Source organism: Rhopalosiphum padi, chromosome 3, assembly GCF_020882245.1.
Source record: "Rhopalosiphum padi isolate XX-2018 chromosome 3, ASM2088224v1, whole genome shotgun sequence".
NCBI classification, from domain to species: Eukaryota; Metazoa; Arthropoda; class Insecta; order Hemiptera; family Aphididae; genus Rhopalosiphum; species Rhopalosiphum padi.
Genome location: NC_083599.1, coordinates 66,958,504 through 66,983,682, shown reverse-complemented (window position 1 = coordinate 66,983,682; position 25,179 = coordinate 66,958,504). Strand labels below are relative to the sequence as shown.

Below are 25,179 nucleotides of genomic sequence, written 5' to 3'. Positions count from 1 at the left end.
ACTAACATCATTATTTATTATGTACTTATCTGTAATATTTTATCGTATTCATTTTTATATAGGTATATCGAGAACAAAGAATAAATCCATTCGTGTAATTAAATAAGATAAAACAGTTTATAGGCAGACAGTATAGGTGCCTAATATGGAATGGGCATATTCGAATTGCTTCTTACTATTGCATTTAACACATTAATCTCTCTTGAAAATACTGTACGTTATATATAAAAAAGTTATAACAGTATATAGATTTAGGAAGAAAATACATGGTACATAAAATCAAAGTCTAAATTCTATTAAAGATGTATTTTTAAATTTTTAGTGGTTAAATAACATTTTATATTCATAATATTATGCAGAAAAATGTATTTAAATTAAGAATGGACAACTTAAAATTGTATTGTTTTATTGAGTAAAATTTATGAAAACTTGTTTATTATATGTATATTGTATATGCTGTTGAAAATAATAACATGCATTTTGTGTAAAATTTGGCTTTTAGTTATAATTTATGTTTTTATTTTAATTTTCAAATTTAGTTATTGTATTTCCATTTTTAAACATCACAATATTGCAGGTAAATAAATAAGTAAAATACTTACGTCCATGTGAATTCACTAGCTTCGCTATTACGTTTCAAACCAATCCAAACATTCTCAATCACGTCTAATTCCTTCAGATAAGTACGTATTGCTTCAAATTGACTGTTAGATTCAACTGTAACAGAATTAAGAATACATATGAAAAATATACCCATTTTATTAACTGTATTTAGTTTTTCGTCAATAAATTAAAATTATATTTCAGTTAACCACAATAAGATATTTGAATAAAATAATAAATATTTTATTAAGAAAACAACAGATCAAAGAGCATTCAATATTTGAAGAAATATTCATATAATTATATTAAATTTTTGTAAAATAATTAAAATGTCTGAGTTGTTTGTTGAGATGGAGCTCTTTTCATTACTAATAATCTTATGTTAACTGTAAATATAATACTCACCAAAGGAATAAATACAAAGTTAAACGTTTACATTGAAAATAGGTGATAAAAAAAAGAATTTCTTAAATGTCTGAAAAAAAGAAATAATATTTGTTATATATTTTACTTTTAATAAAAAACAATATAAAATGTCCGTGAAAAAAACTGTAATGCAATTTTAACAAAGCACCACTACACTTCTTACATATATTATTGTTCGTTAAAAGCATTTTATAAATTACGATTCTATCGAATTTTAAAATAAAATACAAAATAATAAACCAACAGCAAATTATAATACTAAATACATTTAAATCAGTTATTTTTTTTTTCGTTTACCTAGTCAAATTATATATACAACAATAAATTATAATACTGGGTAGAATATTTAAATATTATTACATTTTAATTTATTGCAGGAATATTTTTTTACCCATAAAAACGCATATATATCTCTTAACTTATAAATATTTAAATTTATTATACTCAGTGATTCGGAAAAAACCATTTGTTTTTGTAAAGTCAAATTGTTTGTTTCAGAAATCAAAAAAGTTTGCACACTACAAAATGAACCACATTTCCACTTCATTATTGTCTTGAAAAGATGACATTTTATATAAAATATAGTATATAATATTATGTAATGCAGATATATTATGATAATATGTTAAAATTTAAATTATAAATGTAAATATTTCTTATTCAGCATTAACTCGTGTTTAATGATTAAGTTTAAAGAATAATATATACATTTTGTTTTAAAATGAATTCTTTAGCAAACTCTCATCCATTTTAACAATTGATTCATTGTCATTATTATTTATCCGGTGTCACTATTTAGGGCGCCTAACATGCCAGTTAAGAAACTTCGTTCCTTGTCTCTTCCAATTATTATATTATATCAATTATTCATCTACCCTACCCCACATCTTTAGAGTATTTTCCGCCTCTAACTAATTAAAATACCTCTATTGTATGTATATTTGTGATCGGCATATAATTATCATACATAATATATAAAATAATATAAATAAATACATTTTATTACTTTTGACCTTCGATATCATTCCGTTTTACCAACTTGACTTCATTTTTCAAATCTCAATTAATATAGTTAACGATCAGAAGGATACTATTTTATTTTGTTGTCAAAGCCATCTTATTCGTTCAATTACACCGAAACATGCCAATAGTATTCTCATATTTAATGTACTACGCATAATAATACTGTCACTGAACTAGTCGGTGAATGTTTTGCACCAATTTATGACATTTTTAGCATAGTAGATGACTATTGTAATTTATAAGTTAAATTATGGGCCATCACTTATGGTAGGTGACAAAAAAGCGACGATTTATTATATAATATATTATCATAATATTGTTTTATTACTATTAATTATTTATTTCAAAAACCATCAATATTATATTATTTTTTTTTACTTTTATAACTACAATCAACTTCTTACATACTCACTTTGTATCACTTTGGTTTATATAGTACTATATATGAATATGACACATATATGACTATATAGTCCATACCTACCTAATAGTATAATATTATAATTGCAGCTGTGATCTATATGACCATATTCAAATTTATTAAAAAAAATAAATTAACTCGTGAGCTAAGATTGTTCAAAACGTGTCAACCTAAAACATTTTGGTAGATGTACTATACTGTGCACATTATTCAACAATTTAATAAAATGTAATTTTTTCCACGATTATAAAAAAATAAAAAAACGAAAATTCGTCTCGAATCATAAAATGTAATAGGTGGTAACGAATAATGATAGTAGTTATCGAATTGTTGTTACAATATAATTATAGAAAGTGTTGAGTAGTTTTTACTTTTAGGGTCACAATAACAGTTATTTTTTGTTGTTATTTGCGATTTAAAACAAAAGTAATCAATATTTTATCATTTTCGCCGACCCCAACATTCAATTTGCATGTAAACTAACAACGTGTATTATTTTGTCCGTCGTTTTATTACATTTACCGTAAAATGCAGTACTACTACAATATAATAACCTAAACTATTATTATCTCTTTATTCTTGGAAGTTATAGAAGCGAAAAATAAATTAGTTCACCAAGCCACTGTTGTTTTAGTTTAATACGGGCTCAAAATCATAACAAATTAATTAAATTCTGAGCAAAGCAATGTAATAACGAATATTTTAATTTTTCAATGGTTGTTTTAAATGATGAGCAGCATATTGAATGCATTGATTCTACAAGGATTTAGATTTTGTTGTGTACATATACACTATAAGTAGTTTAAAAAATGCTTATAAAAATGTATACTCAGTAATATTACATAGGACAGACTGTTTCCGCTCAGAATCGTTTTTACGTATATTTATCATTAAATTCAAGATAAACACATACATCACAGTGACTTAATCAACGACGAAGTCGTATGTAGTAACAAGTAGAAGGCACTCGGTGCCGAACTGCAGAGCGGTATCTACTTGCTCACTTTTTCGATTAAATTTTATCGCAATTAATTTATTTTGTAATTCAATAATTTACGTATGGAGTGCTTAAGATAAAAAATAAGTAAATAAAACGTGCAGTATAAATAATGGCCATAAGTTAGGCAATGTTAAATAAGTTACTAGACATGCTTTCATTTATTTACGTTTTTTTTTTCTTTTTTGGCACTGTAAATTAATTGTCGTGCGCGAAAAGTTTTGTTTTCATTTCACGCTGGCTTATTATCCACGCGACATTTCGATTATAAGAAACTCTGTACATCATCTATTATAATACATGGGTCTTAACTCTAATTTGACTTTCAGCCGTCACTATTCGTTGCGACATTACCAAGGAAACGGCGGGTAGAAAACAATGTCTTTGATATCTATATATATCGTGCGCGCGCTTATATATTTACACACGATTTGACAGTTTTCCATTCTTCATTCTGGTTAAAATTTTGTATCCGGTGGGTTCAAATATCCTATAAATCTGTGTTGTCGAATTGTCGCTGTCCGTAGGCAAAAGAGTAATTTTTTCAATTTTATTCAATGGTTTTTACATGTTTTGATTTCTTCACGACGACCATTTCTTTCATCTCTCACCGAAACTTTGTTAAAAATATCCATTTTTTACGTCATTTTCACGCGAAACTTAGTTGCCTAACAACTGCACGCCTTTCATGTCGTCTGCCGTTTGTATCATTGTCGTGTGATTAATCAGCCGGAAAGAGTTGTCAAACACTATAATATAGAAGATATATATTATACCTACTGCAGACGGCTGCAGGTGTTGTCGTAGGGAAAACGAATTCAGCCAGGGAAGATTTTTGAACGAGCATAATTTATACTGCTATCCCATTGCAGCCGACGACCAACACCATAAACGATGAAACGAAATAAATATTTTTCAACCAACCACTCTCTCTGCCACGTTAGTGTGTTTTTCTTTTCGTATGCATATAATGATTTCAATAATTTTTATTTGACATTGATTTACTAATAATTTTAAATTAAATCTTCGTTACATTTTAGTATTCATTATTTAAATCAAAATTAAAATGAAACATTACCTAGTGTTTTAAATTAATAAATGAACTAAGTCATTCTTTAAATGTATATATATAAAAAAAATTGACACAATTCGTGTGTGTTTAATATTTTATATTAAAAATGTTAAGATGAGTCCGAATTGATATAGTAAAAGTTACAATTTAATTTAGGTGATCACAATAATTAATGTATAATGTATATAAAGACTATTTGTTTTGAATTTTTTTACTCTTAGGAAACATATCCAGTCGACCCCCTCTCATAAAAATGTATTATTTTATCATTATTATTTTTTTTCTTTTGACGTACCATCGAGGTAGGATAAAAATATAAAATTATAATAAACTTTTATTTGAATACACGAATCAATTAAAACAGTTAATTGTCTAGTTTTATCTTATCTTTGTTATCACTTATTAAGTTAACTTAGTAAACATACATGTATACATAATTATTGGAATAAGTTGAGATTTACAGCCTCTAAATAGAAGTTTACATAGCGCAATTAGGGAGGCGAAAAAAGGTCTTTAGCATCCCCAAGTTTAAATTTAGCAACCCTTGTTTTTTATACCAAACTATTATTATTTTAGTGAAATAGCATCAATTGTTAAACTGCCAATGACAGAGATAATAGTAGATACAAATATTATACAAAAAAATTATTAAAGTACCTATGTACCGTCTTCTCTCAGAAACGTTTTTTATAAGAAATAATTAATTATTAAATTCAAATTAAGCATAATATGCATTACAGTAAATGAGTGACCTACTTAATGATTAGTTATACAATCGAAACGTACTATACACATATAATAAACAATAGAGTATGACTATACAGTAGATAGGTTAACTTGAGTTTTTATACATTTAAAACGGGTATAAGACCAAATAACAAAATAAAAATAATAGATTAAAATAATTTGAAACGCTAATTATTAGCAAAATTTTTAACTTTAAATTTTTAATTGTTATAATAATTGTATAATACGAAAAGCAAAAATTATTTTCAAAAATGTATAGAAAATTCAAAAATAATATAAAATAAACTTGTATTTATTAATAGGAATCTATTTTTTTTAAAGTTATTAGCAGGGTTAAAATTCTTGAAAGTTAAATACAAGATTCAACATCAGCTGTTCTCAATATATCGATACATGAATTATAAAAATATAATGGCACAATTTTTTTTTTTTTTAATATGCATTTAAAATTAGAATTTTGTAGAAATTTATCAGAATCACAAATATTTTCAAGTTATTTTGGTTAGAAATTTATAAAAACTTTTATTTTTATATCTAAGATTTAAAAACTGAATATAAAATTTTCCATTAGTAGTTCATACTATAACCAAAAAATCTAAAAATAAACAAAATTATTTTTTATAAATATTTGAAGTTCAAATGTTGACGAAATTACATATTTAAACGATGAATATAAAAGCTCTTTCATAGATCGTTCATTTAATTTCCGATACCTTCAAGTCTGCAGATGTACAAAACGTTATATTATTGCTTTGTTTTAACCTATAAAATATTCTTATTATATTATTTTCTAATACAACAATTCAAATTAATGATATTTATCTCAAAATTGTTTATTTTAAAAGTTTTGAAATAAATTTAAAATTTAATTCACGTCTTTGTTATTTATACTCAATGTGTTAAAGTTAATACTTTGAACAAAACAATATTACTTTCTTCATTATTGCGCGTGTGTGCTTATACAGAATACAGATAATATATATAAATATGTAAGTAACAATCCAGTCCATCCCTAACAATCCATCAATCATTGTGTATGGACGACGTATAAATGCGTTTTTGGTGTTACCCATCATCGAACTAAAATCTGAACAGTGTTGTTGGATAGAGGTGTATTCAACGTTTCGGTCGGAACCATTAATAAAGGGCGCGAATAATCGACGAACGAAGAAAAGGGTATATTTCGAGCACGATAATATTTGACTAATTGTTATAACTTTAGAGGATCCTTAACCCTATATGAGAACGGCAGTAGATGATATTATTATTTCCCAGTAACAGAGCTTATAATTTGGCCAAAAAGTGTCGGCCGTCGGGTTTTGGAGAATTACTAGATAATTTATTACAACGCACGAACGAGATTGAAAACGATTTACGGTTGACGACAATACAAAATTTTATTAGTTCAGCGATTATAATACTTATACATAATTAACTTAGCTCTCAGTAGCGCACTTAGTTTTTTTGAAAGGCGGGAGAGGACATCAATTTTTACCTGTTCATAGACTCCGTTAAGATGATTTAATCTTTAAATTCCCCCGAATGTTTCTAGATTCCTGAATAAATTAAATGGTAAATTTAAATTGGTACTGAAATAATTTAACACAATTTTTAAAGAAGATGACGTCAATATAATTAAATAACATTAAAATTTAAACAGACGGGCAAGTGGGTACCATTCTTCAGATGCTGAGTGAGTCACTGTAACGGAGGTGTTAAATTTCAATTCAATAAAATACGTATCATCATATTGTATACGAAAAAATTTTGAACAAAAATGTTATTATCTAATATATATTTCACGATAAGTTTTTTGAGATTTAGTATTAAAGTAATTAATTTTTTTATTGTCTATTATAGTATGTATTATGATAGACTATTTTCTTTAAATACTTTTCTAGAAAATAATTCAATATAATTATTGTTCGTGGCATTAATAGACTTACCCGAAGATCGTAAATATTATTACTGTCAGTCTCGATTAATATATTCACAGAAACATTTACAGATAGATTTATTTTATTGAAAGAACGTTTATAAACATATTTATTAATTTAATTTTGATTAAAAATTTAAAACCAGAATTTATTACTTAATTATTACTATGTTCTTTACTATATTATTTATAGTTTAATAAAATATTTGTACAAATAAAAATTATGTATAGAAAAAAATATAAGAGCATATTTGTAATTTTTTAAACGCACGAGCATATTCATATTTAGTATTTTTAAGGATCATTAAGTTCCAAGCCCTAGCTGATAACCAATAATATATTAATAAAATCAATACCAATATGGCAATATATCATAGTTTAAGCAGTTATACAGTTAAAAAAACTTAATCTATAACCATTAACATACTATAGTATGTAATTCATAAATCTTGGTTGATTACTTACTATCAATATTTTCTGCGTGTAATCAATATATTATTATTTCTAATCATCTACAACCGTACACGTTTAAAAAAAGAAAAAATATTTTTTAATATTTTAAGAAAAATAAAAAAATTAGGAATTTTTAATTTTGAAATATTTAAAATTCAGAACCCTATGTTTATATTTACGGGAAATGTGGTACTACCCTGGCATCGTGAACCACGATTACAAACTAGTTATTTATACTATTGATCATTATTTTACTAAATTTTAACATATTACGCATATTATTTTAAAACAATTATAATAATAATTAATAATCATACCTATATCATTTTTATGAAATACCTAACAAAAAAAAGTTAACTTATGTCTAATATTATTGTTTTATTTTTATTATAAATTTATTCAATAAAATTGTATAGTAAACTTAAACTAGGTATGAATATAATATAACTACTTACGCATATAATTCTTTACAATATTACTTTCTGTAGTTTTTGGCGTAGTTAATTTTGAAATTATTTTCTTCACTAGATTTAGGTATTTAAAATGATTAATCATTTCAAACTATTTTAATTTACTGGTTAGTTGAAAATATCAATTATTTTTCATATATTTATTTTTTTTACAACTAGTTTAATTAAAACAATAAGGAAATTTAAATGTATAAATATCTATCTAAATTTCATATATTGTTGACTGATTTTATCAAGATAGCTATTACTTTTATCATTCTTATATGGTATAATAATAAAAATAGAAATTAGGAAGGTACTTCGTTCGTTCTTAAGAATTGTGTTTTAGAACTGTATCTATCGTATCATTTATTAATTCATAAGTTTTTTCTTTTTTTTTCTATCTTGAATTAAAGGAAATACTGATTCTATTGAAAACTTGCCGTTTGTTATTATTTCAGTATTAAATATTGCTGTGAAAATTAATTTAAGTTGATTTTTAACGATGTTATACAATAAGTTAATATAACAATTGTATGCGGTTATAGGTACGCTTTGAAACAGTTGAAACTACACGTATATTATAATAGAACGACAATCCGACAACATTTTAATATCATGATTGATTATAATATTATAAATAATTAATTTTAATACTTTAAATTAGGTACCTATTTATTTTTCGTAATTCAATAAATATATCACGTACTAGATTTACCTAAAAGTATGATATCGAAATAAGCAAAACGCAAAAGCAGATATAAAGAGTTTATGTAAACATTTTTTTTTTTTTTTGGTGATGTTTTCTTGTGGTTTTTACATTTTGGAATTTGCCCCATGTTATAACCATATTTGAAATCGAGGGATAGATCCTTACGAGTTTGAGTTTGAAAGAACAGCGTAGTACAAAAACACGCGATCAGACATTACAACATGGAATATTACACGAATACCATCATTGTATTAAAAGCACATTATTTAAGCATATTATTATTTTAATTTATAACAGCCGTAGACGAACAACAAAACGCGAGACAAAGGAATGAAAAACAACGAATGGGATTCACTGGAGAATACCTTACAAAATATAGTGCAGCGGGATTTGGCCACTGTGATGCGTATTATATGATAGGTATGTGTATACAGGACCGGGCTGAAGATAAGTTTGGCTCGCCGTGTTTGGTGAATGAAAGAGAATGCCATCGTTGATGCTGCATAATGGTACGGAGATCAAAAGGAAAACTTTATACTTAGTGCAGAGTACACGGAACATATAATGACGGACGAATAACATCAATGGTAATTTCTAGAGTCTCGCATTTTCTGACGTATCGATGGAGCTATATGTATGAAAAAACTGGCGTGTGGAGGTGACGAACTCGATATGAAGGCCTGCGCGATAGAAATAAGAAAATGTGAATTTAGATGAAACATTAAAAGGGGAAGTGACGGTTTATATATCACGTCATAATTTACTTAATATTATCCTCAGAAATACGTTGGTAAATATCGTTTTATTTACTATCAATCATTATGGCCGCTTGGCATCAAAAACTAAGTAATTAATTTAATAATTTTTGGTATCCAAACAATTAACAAATTTAACGTTTATATGTTATGATTGTTATTTTTTATTTTTCTTAATGTTATAAATACTTTTCACAGTTACTTATTCAGTAGGTAATCAAGTAAATAATTTGAACATTATTTTAAGTACATTTAAGGTTTATTATTCAAATATTTACTAAATGCTTTTAGAAAGATTTGATTTCTATAAAATAACTTATATTCATCAGTTTATAATAATCATAACGTATTATACTATTATCTATAATTATTTATTATTATTTCATTATAGGTACGTATCTTAAAATTGGTTAATATCATAATGAGCGAAAAATGATTTATTTAAAATTTTAAAAGTTAATATTGATTATACATTTTTAGAAAAGATTTTAGTTGTTGAAAAAAATTCAGAAATCTTTACGGATCATCCGTTTTTCTGTAATGCAAACTATGCTATTAATGAAAAATATATAAGATGGAAAAACGCGTATTTCTTTAAATATTTACCCTGGAAAATGTAGCCTATTATCAATGATAACCTTTAAACTGTTCAATAGAATTGAGTATTAAAAAATAATTATTTATGTACCTACTACGTGCTTCAAAAATAGAATAAATTGAATAACAACGTTACCATTTTTTTTCTAAAGTTCATTAGATGTCTATAAGCCCAAAGGTTAAAAGAAATTATAGTTCAACGCAAACGCAAGGCAGGTTTTATAGCTTTTTGATCACACGATATAATAATGCTTTAACTGACTTTACGTTCAAATTTAAAACTATTTTAATTAAATAATTCAGGGAACTATGATACTTACAAAAATGAAATTTGAATACAATACAATTACGATAATTTAATAAAACCATTATAAAAATTGGTAAAAAACAAATATGAAATATTTTTTGGTATCTATATATACCTATGTGTTTACTATTTATTTTTTTATTTTTGTGTATTCATATTCTTAAACTTTATACCGTTTATTATATGAAAATAATATTTTTGAAACTATGATTGATGATGTCAACAAAAATAAAAATGTGAGAATACTAGAGAATACTCCATACGTTACTACAAAGGCTGATTATTTCGGATAACTATTGGTTATTTGTTAAAAATTAGATAAAATCTGAGTAAAATAAAAATGTTTTTTTAGCACGCTTTATAATTTTCAGAAATAATAATTACCTGTCATTGAAATGGAGTAGAGTATTGTTGAATAATTTTATTTGGATTTTTTTAGGAATATAACTAAAACTATAGGTACTGCAGATTTATAAATACTTATAAATTGTAAAGTAAACGAAGTATATAAATGGTAAATATAGATTTTCAATATAAATCTCAAATCATTGTTAACAATAAATTTTTAAATAGGAAAGAGGTGGAAACACCTAATTAATTATTGTAAATTAAAAAAAAAAAATTAGACTGTTTTTTTCGAATTTTTGTTGAACATTAAACGTTATTTATTGCAATTTCATAATTTGCAGTTCATTAAACTATTGATTTTGAATCAGCAAAATGGTCTCATGGTAGATATTACCTATACTATTTTTTTTTGTGTTTTGTTTAACTAATAGTATCATAAATTACAATTTCGATAAATCTCAAGAGGATGTCAGCGCACTATTTGTTTTCTCTCTGAGTCTCTGACCCATGCACAATATATATATAAAAATTTAGACTAAACGCATTCACGAACGATCTTTTTTTTGTGGCGTTTGAGTAATCTTAGATTAAAATCACCTATTACAAAAATATTAAAAACAAAATTATATTTATGATGCTCTGATTTATATTTATTATTTTGATTTATAATAATTATAATTCAACACTCGTTATTTTAAAATCTAATCTATTAAAGATTTTAAAAATATATTTTTATATAATTTCTGAAACAGAATATTGTTTGAAGTATTCCTATACATAAAAATCGATGTTTGAGTTGTTTATGAGTTATAAGTATTTAAAATTTGGTGAGCAGAGTTGTAAATCAAGGATGAGATCAAGATGCAGGGTACCATTCCTCTCATCTAAACATTATAGATTTATAACTCATTAATTACTCGTTCGAATTTCAATTTTTATGTATCAAAATACTACGAAAAATATTCTGTTTCGGAATATGCAATTAAAAATGCATTTTGTCATTCAAAAAAAGTAAGAAACTAGAAAAGTTACAATGATAAAATATAGGTATTAAAAAAGATTATTATATTTAGATTGGAAGATATGTAAAAATATATTTTCAAAAACTTCAATGGATTTTGAAATAACGAGTATTATACATATAAAATAATCACTTTGTATATCAAAATAAAAATTTAAAAAACAATATTCTGAAAAAATAAGTCATTGGAATGAAATTTGTGTTAACTATTGCCTGTTATATATATTATGTGAGATAATAATATTATTATCACTATAATTTAAAGTTTTTATTTTAATTTGATAGAAAAATTAGATTTCTCGTGAGTACACTTTAATAATATTTATATCAATCTTACATTTATTTTTAACGTGCCTAACTTTTAATACAGAGTGCTTTTTAATAATGAATAATCTGTTTATTGTCGTATATTATGGTGTTCGTTCTAAATGTACCCCTTAATGAGTAAATTATATACGCTGGCATATAATATGTACATGTTTGGAAGTCATTAGCAGTTCATTAACTATATAATATAATATATATGTATACGAAAAATATAGAGAATTAAATAAGATTAAAATATAAATTTAATTTTAATTTCAACAATAAAATTCACAAAATGATAATCATAATGTAAGTTTATTATGCAAATGGCGCGTTAAAAATGCAAAACGGTACACATTGCGTACAAATAAAATGATTGCAATTTATAAAATATTTCTATCTTTATACTAGAATCACGATAAATATGACTGTGACAGACTTGAAAAATTGGCAAAAATATTTGTTTCCGATGTTGTTTTGTAAAACCAAAATGTACATGAAATTACGAATTAAATTAATGTTGCATCAAAATAAGTTCCGTCTTCAAGATATAAGTATATTTTCATAATTGGTAATTGCAGGGGGCAAATCCAAAATATACTATTTTTAAATTTGACAAAATTGAGTTATACTTATATTGACTCATAAGCAAAATTATAGAAATTAAATGCTTCCATCATCATCATATGTTTTCTAACATACACTATTTTCTTTGTTGAAAATAACTTAAAAATTATGAATGACGTCAAAACACATTTTTTTTTCAAATTATGTCAAAACGTAGTACTTCTCATATTAAATAACTAGTTTGTTTAATCTTCCTCAAATTATGTTAAAACGTATTATTGGATGGGAATGGAATGTTAAATTTGGGCCATTAAACTATAATATTATTTACGGTACATAACAAACATAGTGTGTATTTAAATATTAAATGTTTTCGGTATAGTTACCACATCTCTATAATAGTTCTATCATTCAAATCATTAATATTGAAAAATGGAAATAGTACATTTTGAATTTTTGCTTCACAAATTATGATGAAAGAAAATAATAATACATAGTAAAAAATTTAAAATATAAATTACGACAGACTCATCGCTGTCGGTACACAATATAATATATTGCAAAATACTTTATATATAATATTATATATTATAGGTATTGAATGACGGTTAAGTTTACGGTTAGAAAGTTTAGTAAGTGAAATTGGAATAGTGAATTTCTAGATTTTTCAATACTAACACAATAAACAAAAATATTTAAACGAGATTTATCTACTTCGAGTTTCAATTTTTTTTCCATAAAAAAAAGTTTAGTTTCAAAAGTTGTTTATGTGAAACTTCACTTTGCAATAAGATATTATTAAAACAAATTGTAAATATTTAAAATAAAAAAATCCACACTAAATACATATTGTTTATTTTCAGGTTAATTTAACAATTTAAGGAAAATCAAAAAATAAAAAACGTCAGAGATCTCTCGTATTTTATAATTTTTCTCGTGTTTATTACATTATCTATCTGTATATAGAATTATATTCGGGCTTAGGTCATGAAAATAGAAACATTACAAATGAGTTTGTATATTTATTACCTATGCATAAAACAAGCCCCTTTTTTGTACCTACTGGTATTACTGGTACATAGTACATATACATATTACACATATAAGTACTATGTTAAAACTTTAAACATTTTACTGCATAGGCTATAGGGTATAGCGATCTATGGACACGATACTTTTATGAGTTTTAAAATTTATACTTATCGTTATAAAAACTACAACTACTATTTAAATTTTATCGTTTATAGTTGGTTTTTTTCACCATTCAAAACTTTATCAGTGAAAAACAAATTTTACTGTAAAAACATTATGCAGAACATGGATGAAGGTTGCCACTCAAATGGCTAAATCGTGTATAGTGTAAATCACCCACTGGCTACGAATATAATTGAAACGTTCGAAATACGTTTCACATAATGTTTGAATAATTTACCACGACGTTCGTATAAAACCCCCATCAGCTATTGTAGACAGCTCCCGTTGGTTTTCAAAAGTGAAACATGATAGACACTATTTTGGTACCAATGGCAAAAAACACAGATGTGTTAGATAAAGTGCAAACATTTCTATTGGTGGAAGTAATTTTCAAGACCCGTCAATACGAATATATTCTAATATCATCTATAAAAAGTGGTCCAACAAAAAAATGTCTTCCCTTAATAATAATAACAATAATAAATAATGAATATACATTATTATTTTGATTTTTTGGAATTTTTAAGTACCTATATTAAATTAAAATACATACTTAGATTATCAATGTGATGTATATCGTACGTATTAAGATTAAAATCCACAAATTAGAATTTTAATAAATTAATGATAATACTATAAGATAAAATGACGGTGGTCGGTGGGTAATATAAGTATAATGCTTGATTAATTATTCAATATAAAATATTAATTACGAATAATGAACATAGTTCAAGTAATAAGTACATACATTTTAAAATAATCCATTTTAAATTTTAAGCAGAATAATTTTACTTTTTTAGGAAGTAAAAATACTGCAAATTTCAACTGTTTTTTTATGGGGGGAGAAAGGCCCTCAGGGTTTAACAGAAAATCGGATCTATTTGGTACTTCGGAGGTTTAAAAAAATTAAAAAAACATTAAGGAAAAAGGCAAAACCAGTAATAGACCAAGCCGATTGGTCTTCTTTTATGTAACTCAAAAACGAAAAAAAAAACCGTCAATACACGCTACAATTTCGTATAATGAAATTTGAAATTTTTAATATTTATTTTCTATATTATAGTTTAAAAACATTATTTTTAGGGACATGAAACTTTTACATACATCAATATTATATTTTATACATAGAACAATATTTTCAAATGCAACTTTTTCAGCAAAAATCAACTCAATTTACTGTATTACTTCTAATAAAATAAATTACTTTTCTATAACAAATGTCAAAAAATATATTATGAAATGTAATTAATGAAGGTTAATAGTCTGTGTCCGCTTAGAATCGTTTTTCGTATACAACGATATATTTCATTGAATTAAAATATAAGATATCCATTACAGTGACCCATTCAACACTTACCGTACACCAGAGTGGTACTCACTTGCTCATCTTTTTTATGTTAATATTATACTATCGTTTAGGAAAAATATAAAACTAATCAATAATTTTCCTTCCCAACTTGTTATAGAATTGTTTGAAAATTGAGCCTCGAAAGTATATAATAATTATTATTAATAGTATGTCAAATTCTACTATTAAAACTTTTGTAACTTAATTCCTTTACCATAAGTCTACTTAAGTGGGCCACTGTAATGGATGTGTTCAATTTGGATTTAATAATATATCATCGTATACAAAAAACAAATATAGGCAGACTGTCTGTTTTTTTTATAAGGTTATTTCATGATGCGTTTTTTAATATTGCTATAAGACATTATTTTATTATTAATATATATAGAAAATGCTAACATAAATATTAAGTGAAAATTTCAAGGATTTATTGGTTACTGGTTATTGGGTTTTACATTGCAAAAAAACAACAAAAATCGTTCGAGGAGAAATAGTTATTACACAGGTGAATATCACATGTCATAAAAATCGGCGGTCGTCATAACCACACACTTTCAAAAAAAGGTCGTCGTTCAAATCCGCACACTTTTATACAACGATATTTTACACTGTTTTTCTAAAATCAAACCGTTCGATACCGCACACACTGTTATGTATACAAATTTATCTAAAATTATATTATTATTATTATATTATTTATATTATTGTTTAGAACCGTTTACCAGTTATCATATTTAATCAAAATCATACATTTATAAGAATATTTGAAAACATTAGGATATGCGTTTATTCTTATCTATACTAAACATATTTTATTTTATCTTATTATGCATCGAATTATTTTAAATTAATATTAAGATTATAATACCTCATATATTGAATTATTTTTATAACAATTTGTTTAATAACGGTAAGTGTTTAATTTTTAACTGTCAATTAAATGGGCGGCGGTTTTCAATAATTGATCTTCCAGATTTTCTTTATTAACAATAGGAAAAAAATTGAATGGTATTGAACGGTCTAAAATGTGCGGTTATGAATGGTAAGTGTAAGGGTTTGAACGACGCCCATAAAAATTTATATTTCAAACAGTAAAAAAAAAAAATAATAATAATGTGATTTTCCGGTAAACTTTTTATTATTGTTACAGGAAGAAAAACTAATAATGAACATTAAATTTTCAAAATATGCGTAGAGTATATTTTATTTTTATCTTCGGTTATTAGATTTTTAATATCAGCTATCTCTATTATTAACTTAATCCTGATCTATGTCTGCATGTATATAACCATCTTATTTTGAATCATATTATTATCGGACTCCGTTATTGAAAGGCTCTATACCGTTATAAACCGGTCTCTTTGGTGCAATTGTGTGCCCAAACGGCTAATTAAAGGAGTTTCAGAGTATTCCGTGGACTTTAGAGGTTTATCATCGTCTACGATCTATCAACGTCACGTTATTCTCCAGACACTCGTTCACATTTTAACACCACCTTGCATATTATTATTATTATTATTATTATTACACTGCACATGGTATACCTATAATCATCACGTAATACAGTATATATAATATTATATAATATACTTCCCGGTTTTCCACTTATCTTAATATGTTTTTAGGATATTATCCGACTATTGAGATATACCATCCGCGTCTCGGTATATAATATAAATATGATATCATAATTTTTATACAGTTGAGTGAAGGTATTTAGTAAAATTATTCGCTTCAGAGCTCAACTTTTACCTACCAATATAAACAATAACGAAGAAAGTCGATTATTGTAAAACGTCTATAAAATTGTTTTTTATAGTTATAGTTATTATAATAACACTATAACGATGATCACATAGTATATTTTACTGCATTTAGTATGTGATGGATGTTTTTATGTATTTTTTTTACTTAACTAGACATTTTCATATTTAAGACAATAATTAATATCTGATGAAAAACGAAAAACAGAATAATATGACTGTAGGAAAAATACGAAAGATAAAATAAAAGTTTCGTGTATTAGACAATATTAATTTGTGGTTTTACAATAAATGTTAATATAATTCCACATTTTTATTTTAAATACGATTTACGGTTTTTGAAAAATTTATATTTGTTTTTATTTTTTAAGAGGTGAAATACGCCTTTTGAGTTAATTGTCTGGAAATTCCATTTCAGGGAAAACGAAACGTGTCGGATTGTGTTTTATATCTTTCGTTACGTGTTTGTCAATTGTTTGTGTTTTACTACCTACACACTTCAACTCTTTTGTAGTAACTGCATACTAACTTTTTGAATATTCTGCAAAAACAATTTTCTTTGCTTATATTTTTTGTTTTATTATAGTAAATAAAAGTATGGTTTATCACTCTATAAGTAATTTCGTTATAATTTTTCTTTTTTAGAACAGAAGTAGTATCCAACCAAAATATACAAATACAATTTTACGTTATTTTTATATCTTGACAATGTTTGGAAAGACATTTTTATTACCAAAAAGAATTGTTATTTTTATATATTCATTTTATCATTTGTATCATATTCTTAAAGTGCTATTACTTTAAGAAGATTGCTAATGCAAACTATTTTGTTATTTTTTTTTTTTATGTAGAGGAAGTAGATAACATTTATACAATAAAATTTGAAATAACTTATATCATGTGAGTTACATTAGAAAATAATTTTAAACACAATTATCATTGCAATTAAATTGGAAGCAAATGTAATGCATATGTTTTAGCTCGGCGAAAATCAAAAATGTTAACAAGAGATCCAACGAAGCATGACGTCTTATTCGACTCTTAACAAAAAACAATCTGAAGAAGTTATTAAAAACTAATTAGCCATCGGAGCCTTAAATTAATTAGTTGGTATATTATATATCTAATTTTTAGATATTTGTTTTTATTAAAGTATGTATAGATTTATATTTAAATTAAATGTTGTATAACCTACGACAAGCCACGAACCCTGTTTGTGCACGATATCTTCATACATATAAGGCTAAACCAAGATCATTGAGAAGAATCATTATTACATAGAATACAGCATAAAAATAAAACTATACTACCTATACAGTATACACATTTATATTTTTGGTGTAGTCAATTAATTAACCAATATAATATGTATCGTGGTCCGTGTGAAAAAAATTGCATTGCAATGATAATAATTAGTGTTTATTATTATTAATAATAATTATAAATACCTACGTTAATTACTCAACTGATTAAACCTAATAACACCATAATTATAATATAATTTAACCTATCAAATTATGAAATAACTATGATAATAATATAAATATACGTATTATGATGTGAACTATCCTTAAAAATAGAAATATTCTATACGTCTTTTTAGTTTAAAATCTCTTTTTCGTGCACAATGACTTATCACTGAATTAAAATTTCATACATCCATTCCAGTGACCAATTCAATAAAGATTAACGGGGTACATTGGAAACCTACCAGAAACAGAAGCGAGTTCTTCGGTTTTCTTTTTATTATTTATCCATATCCACCTATAACTTATTCGGTGATTCAAATGTACTATATAAAATATGTATTTGGTGCCAATAGCCATTGGCTGGTAGACATATAGGTATCTAATGACTAACGCAGATAGGTCTTGGTACAGTACCAAACTTCATAAATAGAAATTTTACGAAAAAAAAATATTAGTTTTTATATTTCACATTACGCTACATCGATACAGTAAAAATGAGTTAACCCAAATTATTATCTTGGTAAACTTCGATCTTACGATTTTTTGTATTTTGAGTATTTGTACTGAAAAGCAGTCGAAATAACAGCTTAAGTTTGGCTCAGTTTTGCCCAATCTTCTGAGTTTTAAATCAAACTTTATTGTAAACGTTACCTTATTTGAAATTTCAATTAAAATCTTATTGAACGAAAAATAAATACACTAATAATTATTCCCGAGTAAACACAATTAATTTTTATTTATTTGGTCTGAAGAGGTAACTGGAAACTTTATTACGTTGTGTTTTATTTGTTTGGTATGTGTATTGTTATATAATTTGTTACTTATACACTGATTGATTGCGTTCATTAAATAAATAATAAAAACAAATATCATTTCTGCTTTTTGAGAACTTTAAGCTCTATTACTGATACGAAAGCAAAAAGTAAATAATATGTAGTATAGCCTATAGGTAATATAAATTTTAAGTTATAATTCAATTAAAGTCATACCTGAACTAAAGTTATATAATTATTTAGGTAGGTTTATGTTTAATATACATCGTGCTGTCGTCAAACAAAATTGATTATATTAATTATCAATTTATTACGCGTACTAATATGATACATATACTTTTGTGTATACCTATGTTAATAACCGTACGATGTTATACCTATATAATATAGTTGGTTCTAGGCAAATCATGTATTATTGTTAACTTTTTTTTTTAATCAGCTTATCATTGTATATTATGACTAGCTGATATTGGGTATATTTGTGCGTAGAGAGATATGGTAAACCGAGATAAAAATGCATAATAACGGCACATTTTTTTTTTATCACTCTTATAGACTTGAGCACAGATATCAACTAGATTGCTAATAAGTTGATTGAAGCCATTGGTCGCCATTTATCACTCATTCACTCGTAATAAATAATCACACAAATAATTTTGGCATCAAATCAATTTGGTTATTCTTATATTATTATCGATATTAAATTGACGTGATAAGACGAATTGGTCTCTTTTTAAATGGTGAATGGTGACTTCACGTCTTATCTCAGTTAGCAATCTAGTTTATCTTATATTATATCTTAGGGATATTAGTGGTCATTGGAATGTACAAATATGACTTACTAAACACTATATCGGTAATGTAGTGATTAATAATCACTAATCAATCTTATTTTTTATTTATATCGTCGATGTTTGTAAATTATTTTTTGAAAAATTAAATTATACTGTTACTCGGACTCAATTCGTCTAACCGGTAAATATATATGCACCTAAATAATTATTTGGGAATCGAATTACCTGGCCCAATGTACATACTCAAAGCGATGCTAACGATTTTAATTTGTGAGGTAATTCGAACTTAGGAGAATAGAATTGCTGTAATATCTACATGACACGTAAAGTGGCGATAAAACGTGGGATAACAGGTAAAAATATAAAATATTGGTTAGACTAAAGTACCCAAATCAGCGCAAATGTCACAAAAAAAAAAAAATTAAAATAAAAACAAAAAAAAAAAAGACCGGGAAAGTTTACAGCGGCTGCGACGGAGCTGAAAGGGCGGCCAAGGTGATGAATTTAATTTATTGCCGAGTGGAAGATAATAAAAAGTCTCGACAATATTGTTCATCTAATACGGCGTAATAAAGATACGGCGCATAGTTATGCAGTTTACTTGAGATAAATGTACAACCATTGTTATTTCTCCGTTTAGGTGTATAAATGTTAATGGCGTGGTTTAATTTTTAATAGCGTTGAAATGCGACGGAGGCGCTCGTAGTTAAAAGCTTAATTTTTTAACTTTTTTTTTTAAATTTCAAGATCGTAACAAACTCTGAGTGCTCGAAGTAATAGGTATTTAAATTAAATGTACGTATTATACTCATTAATCATAATTTAAATTCTACATACGTTATACATTTTCCATATAAAACGGCAATTTTAATACATATACACGTTGTCCTCGAGTTGAGACCCATTATAACTTTAACGACTTGATTGTAATTAAATTTCGAATCACAGACTTAGTATTTTACAATTGTAAATGATTTGTTCGCATTAGTTCAATTTAAAAATTATTCACTTTTTATGTGTAGGTACCTACCTATTAAACATGATGCATATTCTTTCATATTATACATTCAAAGAAAACGAACAAAACAATATCAAACGGAATAAGTTTGCTCGTATCTTTTGTTGTGCGTACCAACTTATAGTCTACAATTCAATGAAAATAATAGATTTTCTATTTAAAGTCTCTGTTGAGACGAACAAACAACGGAACATCAACAATACGAAAAATGCATACAAAATACCTACCTATTTTATAGTAAATCGTGACTGGACAGAAGACATTTATTGAATTACACTGGTATTTACATAAAAGGGACTTTTTCCCTTTACTATTTGAAGTTATAAAATACTGTTCGTCCGCGAACTATTCCCTTCGCCCAATGTGCGACAAGTCTAATCCAAAAAGATCTCTTAGTGTATATTTTATTGCCTTATTACGGGTTCAATAATGTCTCTGTAGCTATTCGGAAAACGGGCACAAAAAGTACTGCAGGAAATGAAAAGAAAAATTGCTTTTACTATAAACGTCCATTGTGAACCAATGTGCAATAAGACAACATAATATTGAATAATAGATATATTAAATATAAATTGTATAATTGAATGTACCTTGACTGTACTAAAGCATAACTGATCATTGTGAAATGATAAATTGTACTGTTTGATGTTATCTGGTTTATATAATATAATATATTGACTAGTGAGTTCCTAAAAATGAATTGGTCAAGCAACAAAAAAAAAAACATTCACTGTATAAAATGATTATTGAATGTTCTTAGACAAATAATTAACAAGCAGTCAAAATTATTTTTCATTACTCATTTATAAGCACCAAGACACTTATTCGCGTACAACAATACCAATTAATATGAGTAGATAATACAATATTTTTTCCAATAACAACGTTTTGAACTGCGACATATAGCTTTTCCTTTTTAACTCAGAATTTCTGAAAAGTGTACAGACATTATTAAATGAAATATTAAACAAGTATAACTGATGCCGGATTAACATAGGTGTAAATTGAGCTTTTGCTCCAGGGCTGTTCTGATCCTTAATCCAGCTCTGAGTACAACAAATGTACTGAACGTGGGTACTTTAAACTAAATAATGAACAATAGCGTGCCAATCACAAGATATCAACTTTTAATTTATTTATTAATATAAAATTATATTTCATAAATAAGATAAAAATCATAACAAACGATACATTAGTCATAAATTATGATATATTCATTACGAGCTTAATTTCTATGACTTTAACTTACAGACCCAAAACACAGTTATAAAGCGAAAAATACATTACTTAGAGATATAAAAATGCTGTTTAAATTTTTTTTTTATATTATACAGTAGTGATTTAATACTGGCTACTTATTAAGCGAGGTATACAATTAAGTACATAAGAAATGGGGAAATCTCAATTGCCTACCTAGGTATACAGCTTTTAGTTAGAATGAAACTCAATTGTAATACGTTTGTGAAATTTACTGTGTGTTATAGTTCGTGGACAAATCAGTCAAATTGTGTTTGTTTTTATGTTCAGTTGGGAAAAGGTAGTAATTTTGTTCAGTAAAATTACAATAATATATCAGTTACGACATCATTGCAGTTACACTGAATATTTTATAGTTATATGCTAATATAAGATCTAAGCATCCAACATACTAAGAAACCATGAAATATTCATGCACTTATGAACTCAAAAATAAGAAAATAACAATAAGAATTCTAAGACATGCAAAATAAACTTAATAAAAAAATTTGCAGTTATGTTTATAACTTGAAAAGCTATACCAATAAACAGTATATGTTTAAAATATTAATATATATAAACATTTTAAACAAATATGCATCATGAAAAAAAAAACATTCATTGAAAGAATTTATGCAAAACAAACTTTTTACATTAAAATATTATAGGTGTTCATGTATTGAATATCTATCATTTTTACTTTAAGCATTCGATAGAAAATAAAATTAAAAAACAGTTTTTAATATAGCACTAGTCTAAAATATGCAAATATAATTTTGTACTTAGAATGATTGGTAATGTTTTAAATTAAATTTGTATCGCACTTGTTAAAGGCGAAAACAAAATAAAGAAAATAGTAAATGTGAAAATAGCAACAACAAAAAAAAAAAAAAATTAATAAAGGCGATGTTTACATATTACAAAATCCAAAACAGTGAAATGTAATTAATTTATATTATTTTTATTCATGAAAGATATTTTGTTTTGTCATATTTTTTATGGATATACGTAAGTTACAAATAAAATTATGCTATAATTACAAATTAATTTTACATCATTAAGCTTAAGTGTACAATTTAAATAATTTATATTGATATTAATATTGAAAGACGTGAAATGAAATTATGTATTTTTCCAGAACAAATTTTAGGTATATTTTTTATAACAATTTTTCGTCCCGGCAATGGACTTTGTAATTTCTTTAATTTATTTTAAATATTGCTGCTTTAAAAACATCGATTAATTTCTTTAACATTGCATTAAATTCAAATATAAAATGAATAAAATATTTTTAATAATATATTAAAATAAAGACTAACCAAACTAAATTGAATCCTCTTTGCCAAACAACTAATACATTATTAATCTTTGACAATAAGACATTTGCCAATTTACGAGTATAATGATTTCTTACACTAATTCAATATTTCGGTAATTCGTTACAAATATATGACGTATCATAGGTACAAGAAATATATTTTTATTATTATTTATAGTTTTTCCCGAAAAATTCGATATATTTTTAGTTTTTATCATATAGCATCATTATATTTATTGTTATATTTATTAGAACGTCATTTTTTATAACTGTATTATGTAATTAGGTAGGAGGAGGGTGCACTAAATATTAATATTATGTTTGAGCTAAACATTTTCTGAATGTGAGTAAGAGTTATAAACTTAACACATTATTTATACTGGAAAAATAACTAATATTGATTTACATTTATATAATAATTATTCATATGAATATATTATAGTGAAATTTCAGTCAACAGTTTTTTCTCGACATATTTATATTCTTGTATTTTAAACTAATTTTGTTAATATACAACGTAATTTATTATGTAAAATTATGTGTTATTAGCTTGCATACAAACTTGTTAAAAGTATTTCAAATAGATATTTAAATACTTGTACAAATATGCAATCAAAAAGTATTTGAAATATGTTCAAAGTTTGTTTATATTTGTTTTTTAGGTTTAAAAAATTTAGTTAAAAAATGAGGTGTATTGTACTGTAAGTGGAAAATATTTTAAAAACTAATAATATTCTAATATTCTTGCACTCGTCCAAAACGTATTTATTATTAATAATTAAAATTATTACTTTTTTTAATTATGAATTATGGCAATATATGTTATTTTACATAAAAAAAAATAAATATAACGTCCTAAAAATACCGTTTTGTACCAACCAAAAACATAATAACATAAAAAAATACATTATTTTTATTATTTTCAACAATAGTTAATAGGTATAATTAAATACACTTATTGTTTATTAACTTATTGCTAATTAAAAAATTATCATGCGAGTCATTCTCCTTTCAGGTTTTATATAAGTAATTATATTACATTATAATATAGTGTAATGTTTATATTTAGTTTGAAAATTGAGTACTGACAAATGGTCTCTTGAGATCGATACTTATGAATGTTGGTACAAACATGTCCATAGATATTTATTTCAGAATAATATTATTAAGCTATATGATACTGAGGCCACTAGGCCAGTAATAATTTATTCGTTAAAAAAACTCATTAAAAATGATATTGACTAATTCCCAATTAAAATTGTTAAAGTATTGAATTAAAGTTGTATTATAAATAAAAAATAATTTGTGTATTATTAATTAATAAGGAATAAAATATAATTCATTAATACGTTGAAAGTAACACCTTATATTTTTTTTAAATATTTAATCTCGAGATAAATGTTTAATATTACAATACATATGATAAATGAACATGCCAATACTTAGGATTTTCTCCAGAATTTGTCACTGGAATAGTCACGGTTTTATCTATACATTTTCGGTGCTTTCAATTATTGCACAAAATA

General features: G+C 25.2%; 1 protein-coding gene across 1 annotated transcript in view; it reads right to left on the bottom strand.

Annotated features, from left to right (window-relative positions):
- Nucleotides 1-25,179, bottom strand: part of LOC132924227 (mucin-5AC-like) — a 253,547-nt gene that overhangs the window by 10,688 nt on the left and 217,680 nt on the right. Inside the window, exon 3 of the mRNA XM_060988400.1 lies at nucleotides 603-717. Coding sequence (XP_060844383.1) covers nucleotides 603-717 — 115 coding nt within the window. The remainder of the gene's footprint in view (nucleotides 1-602; nucleotides 718-25,179) is intronic.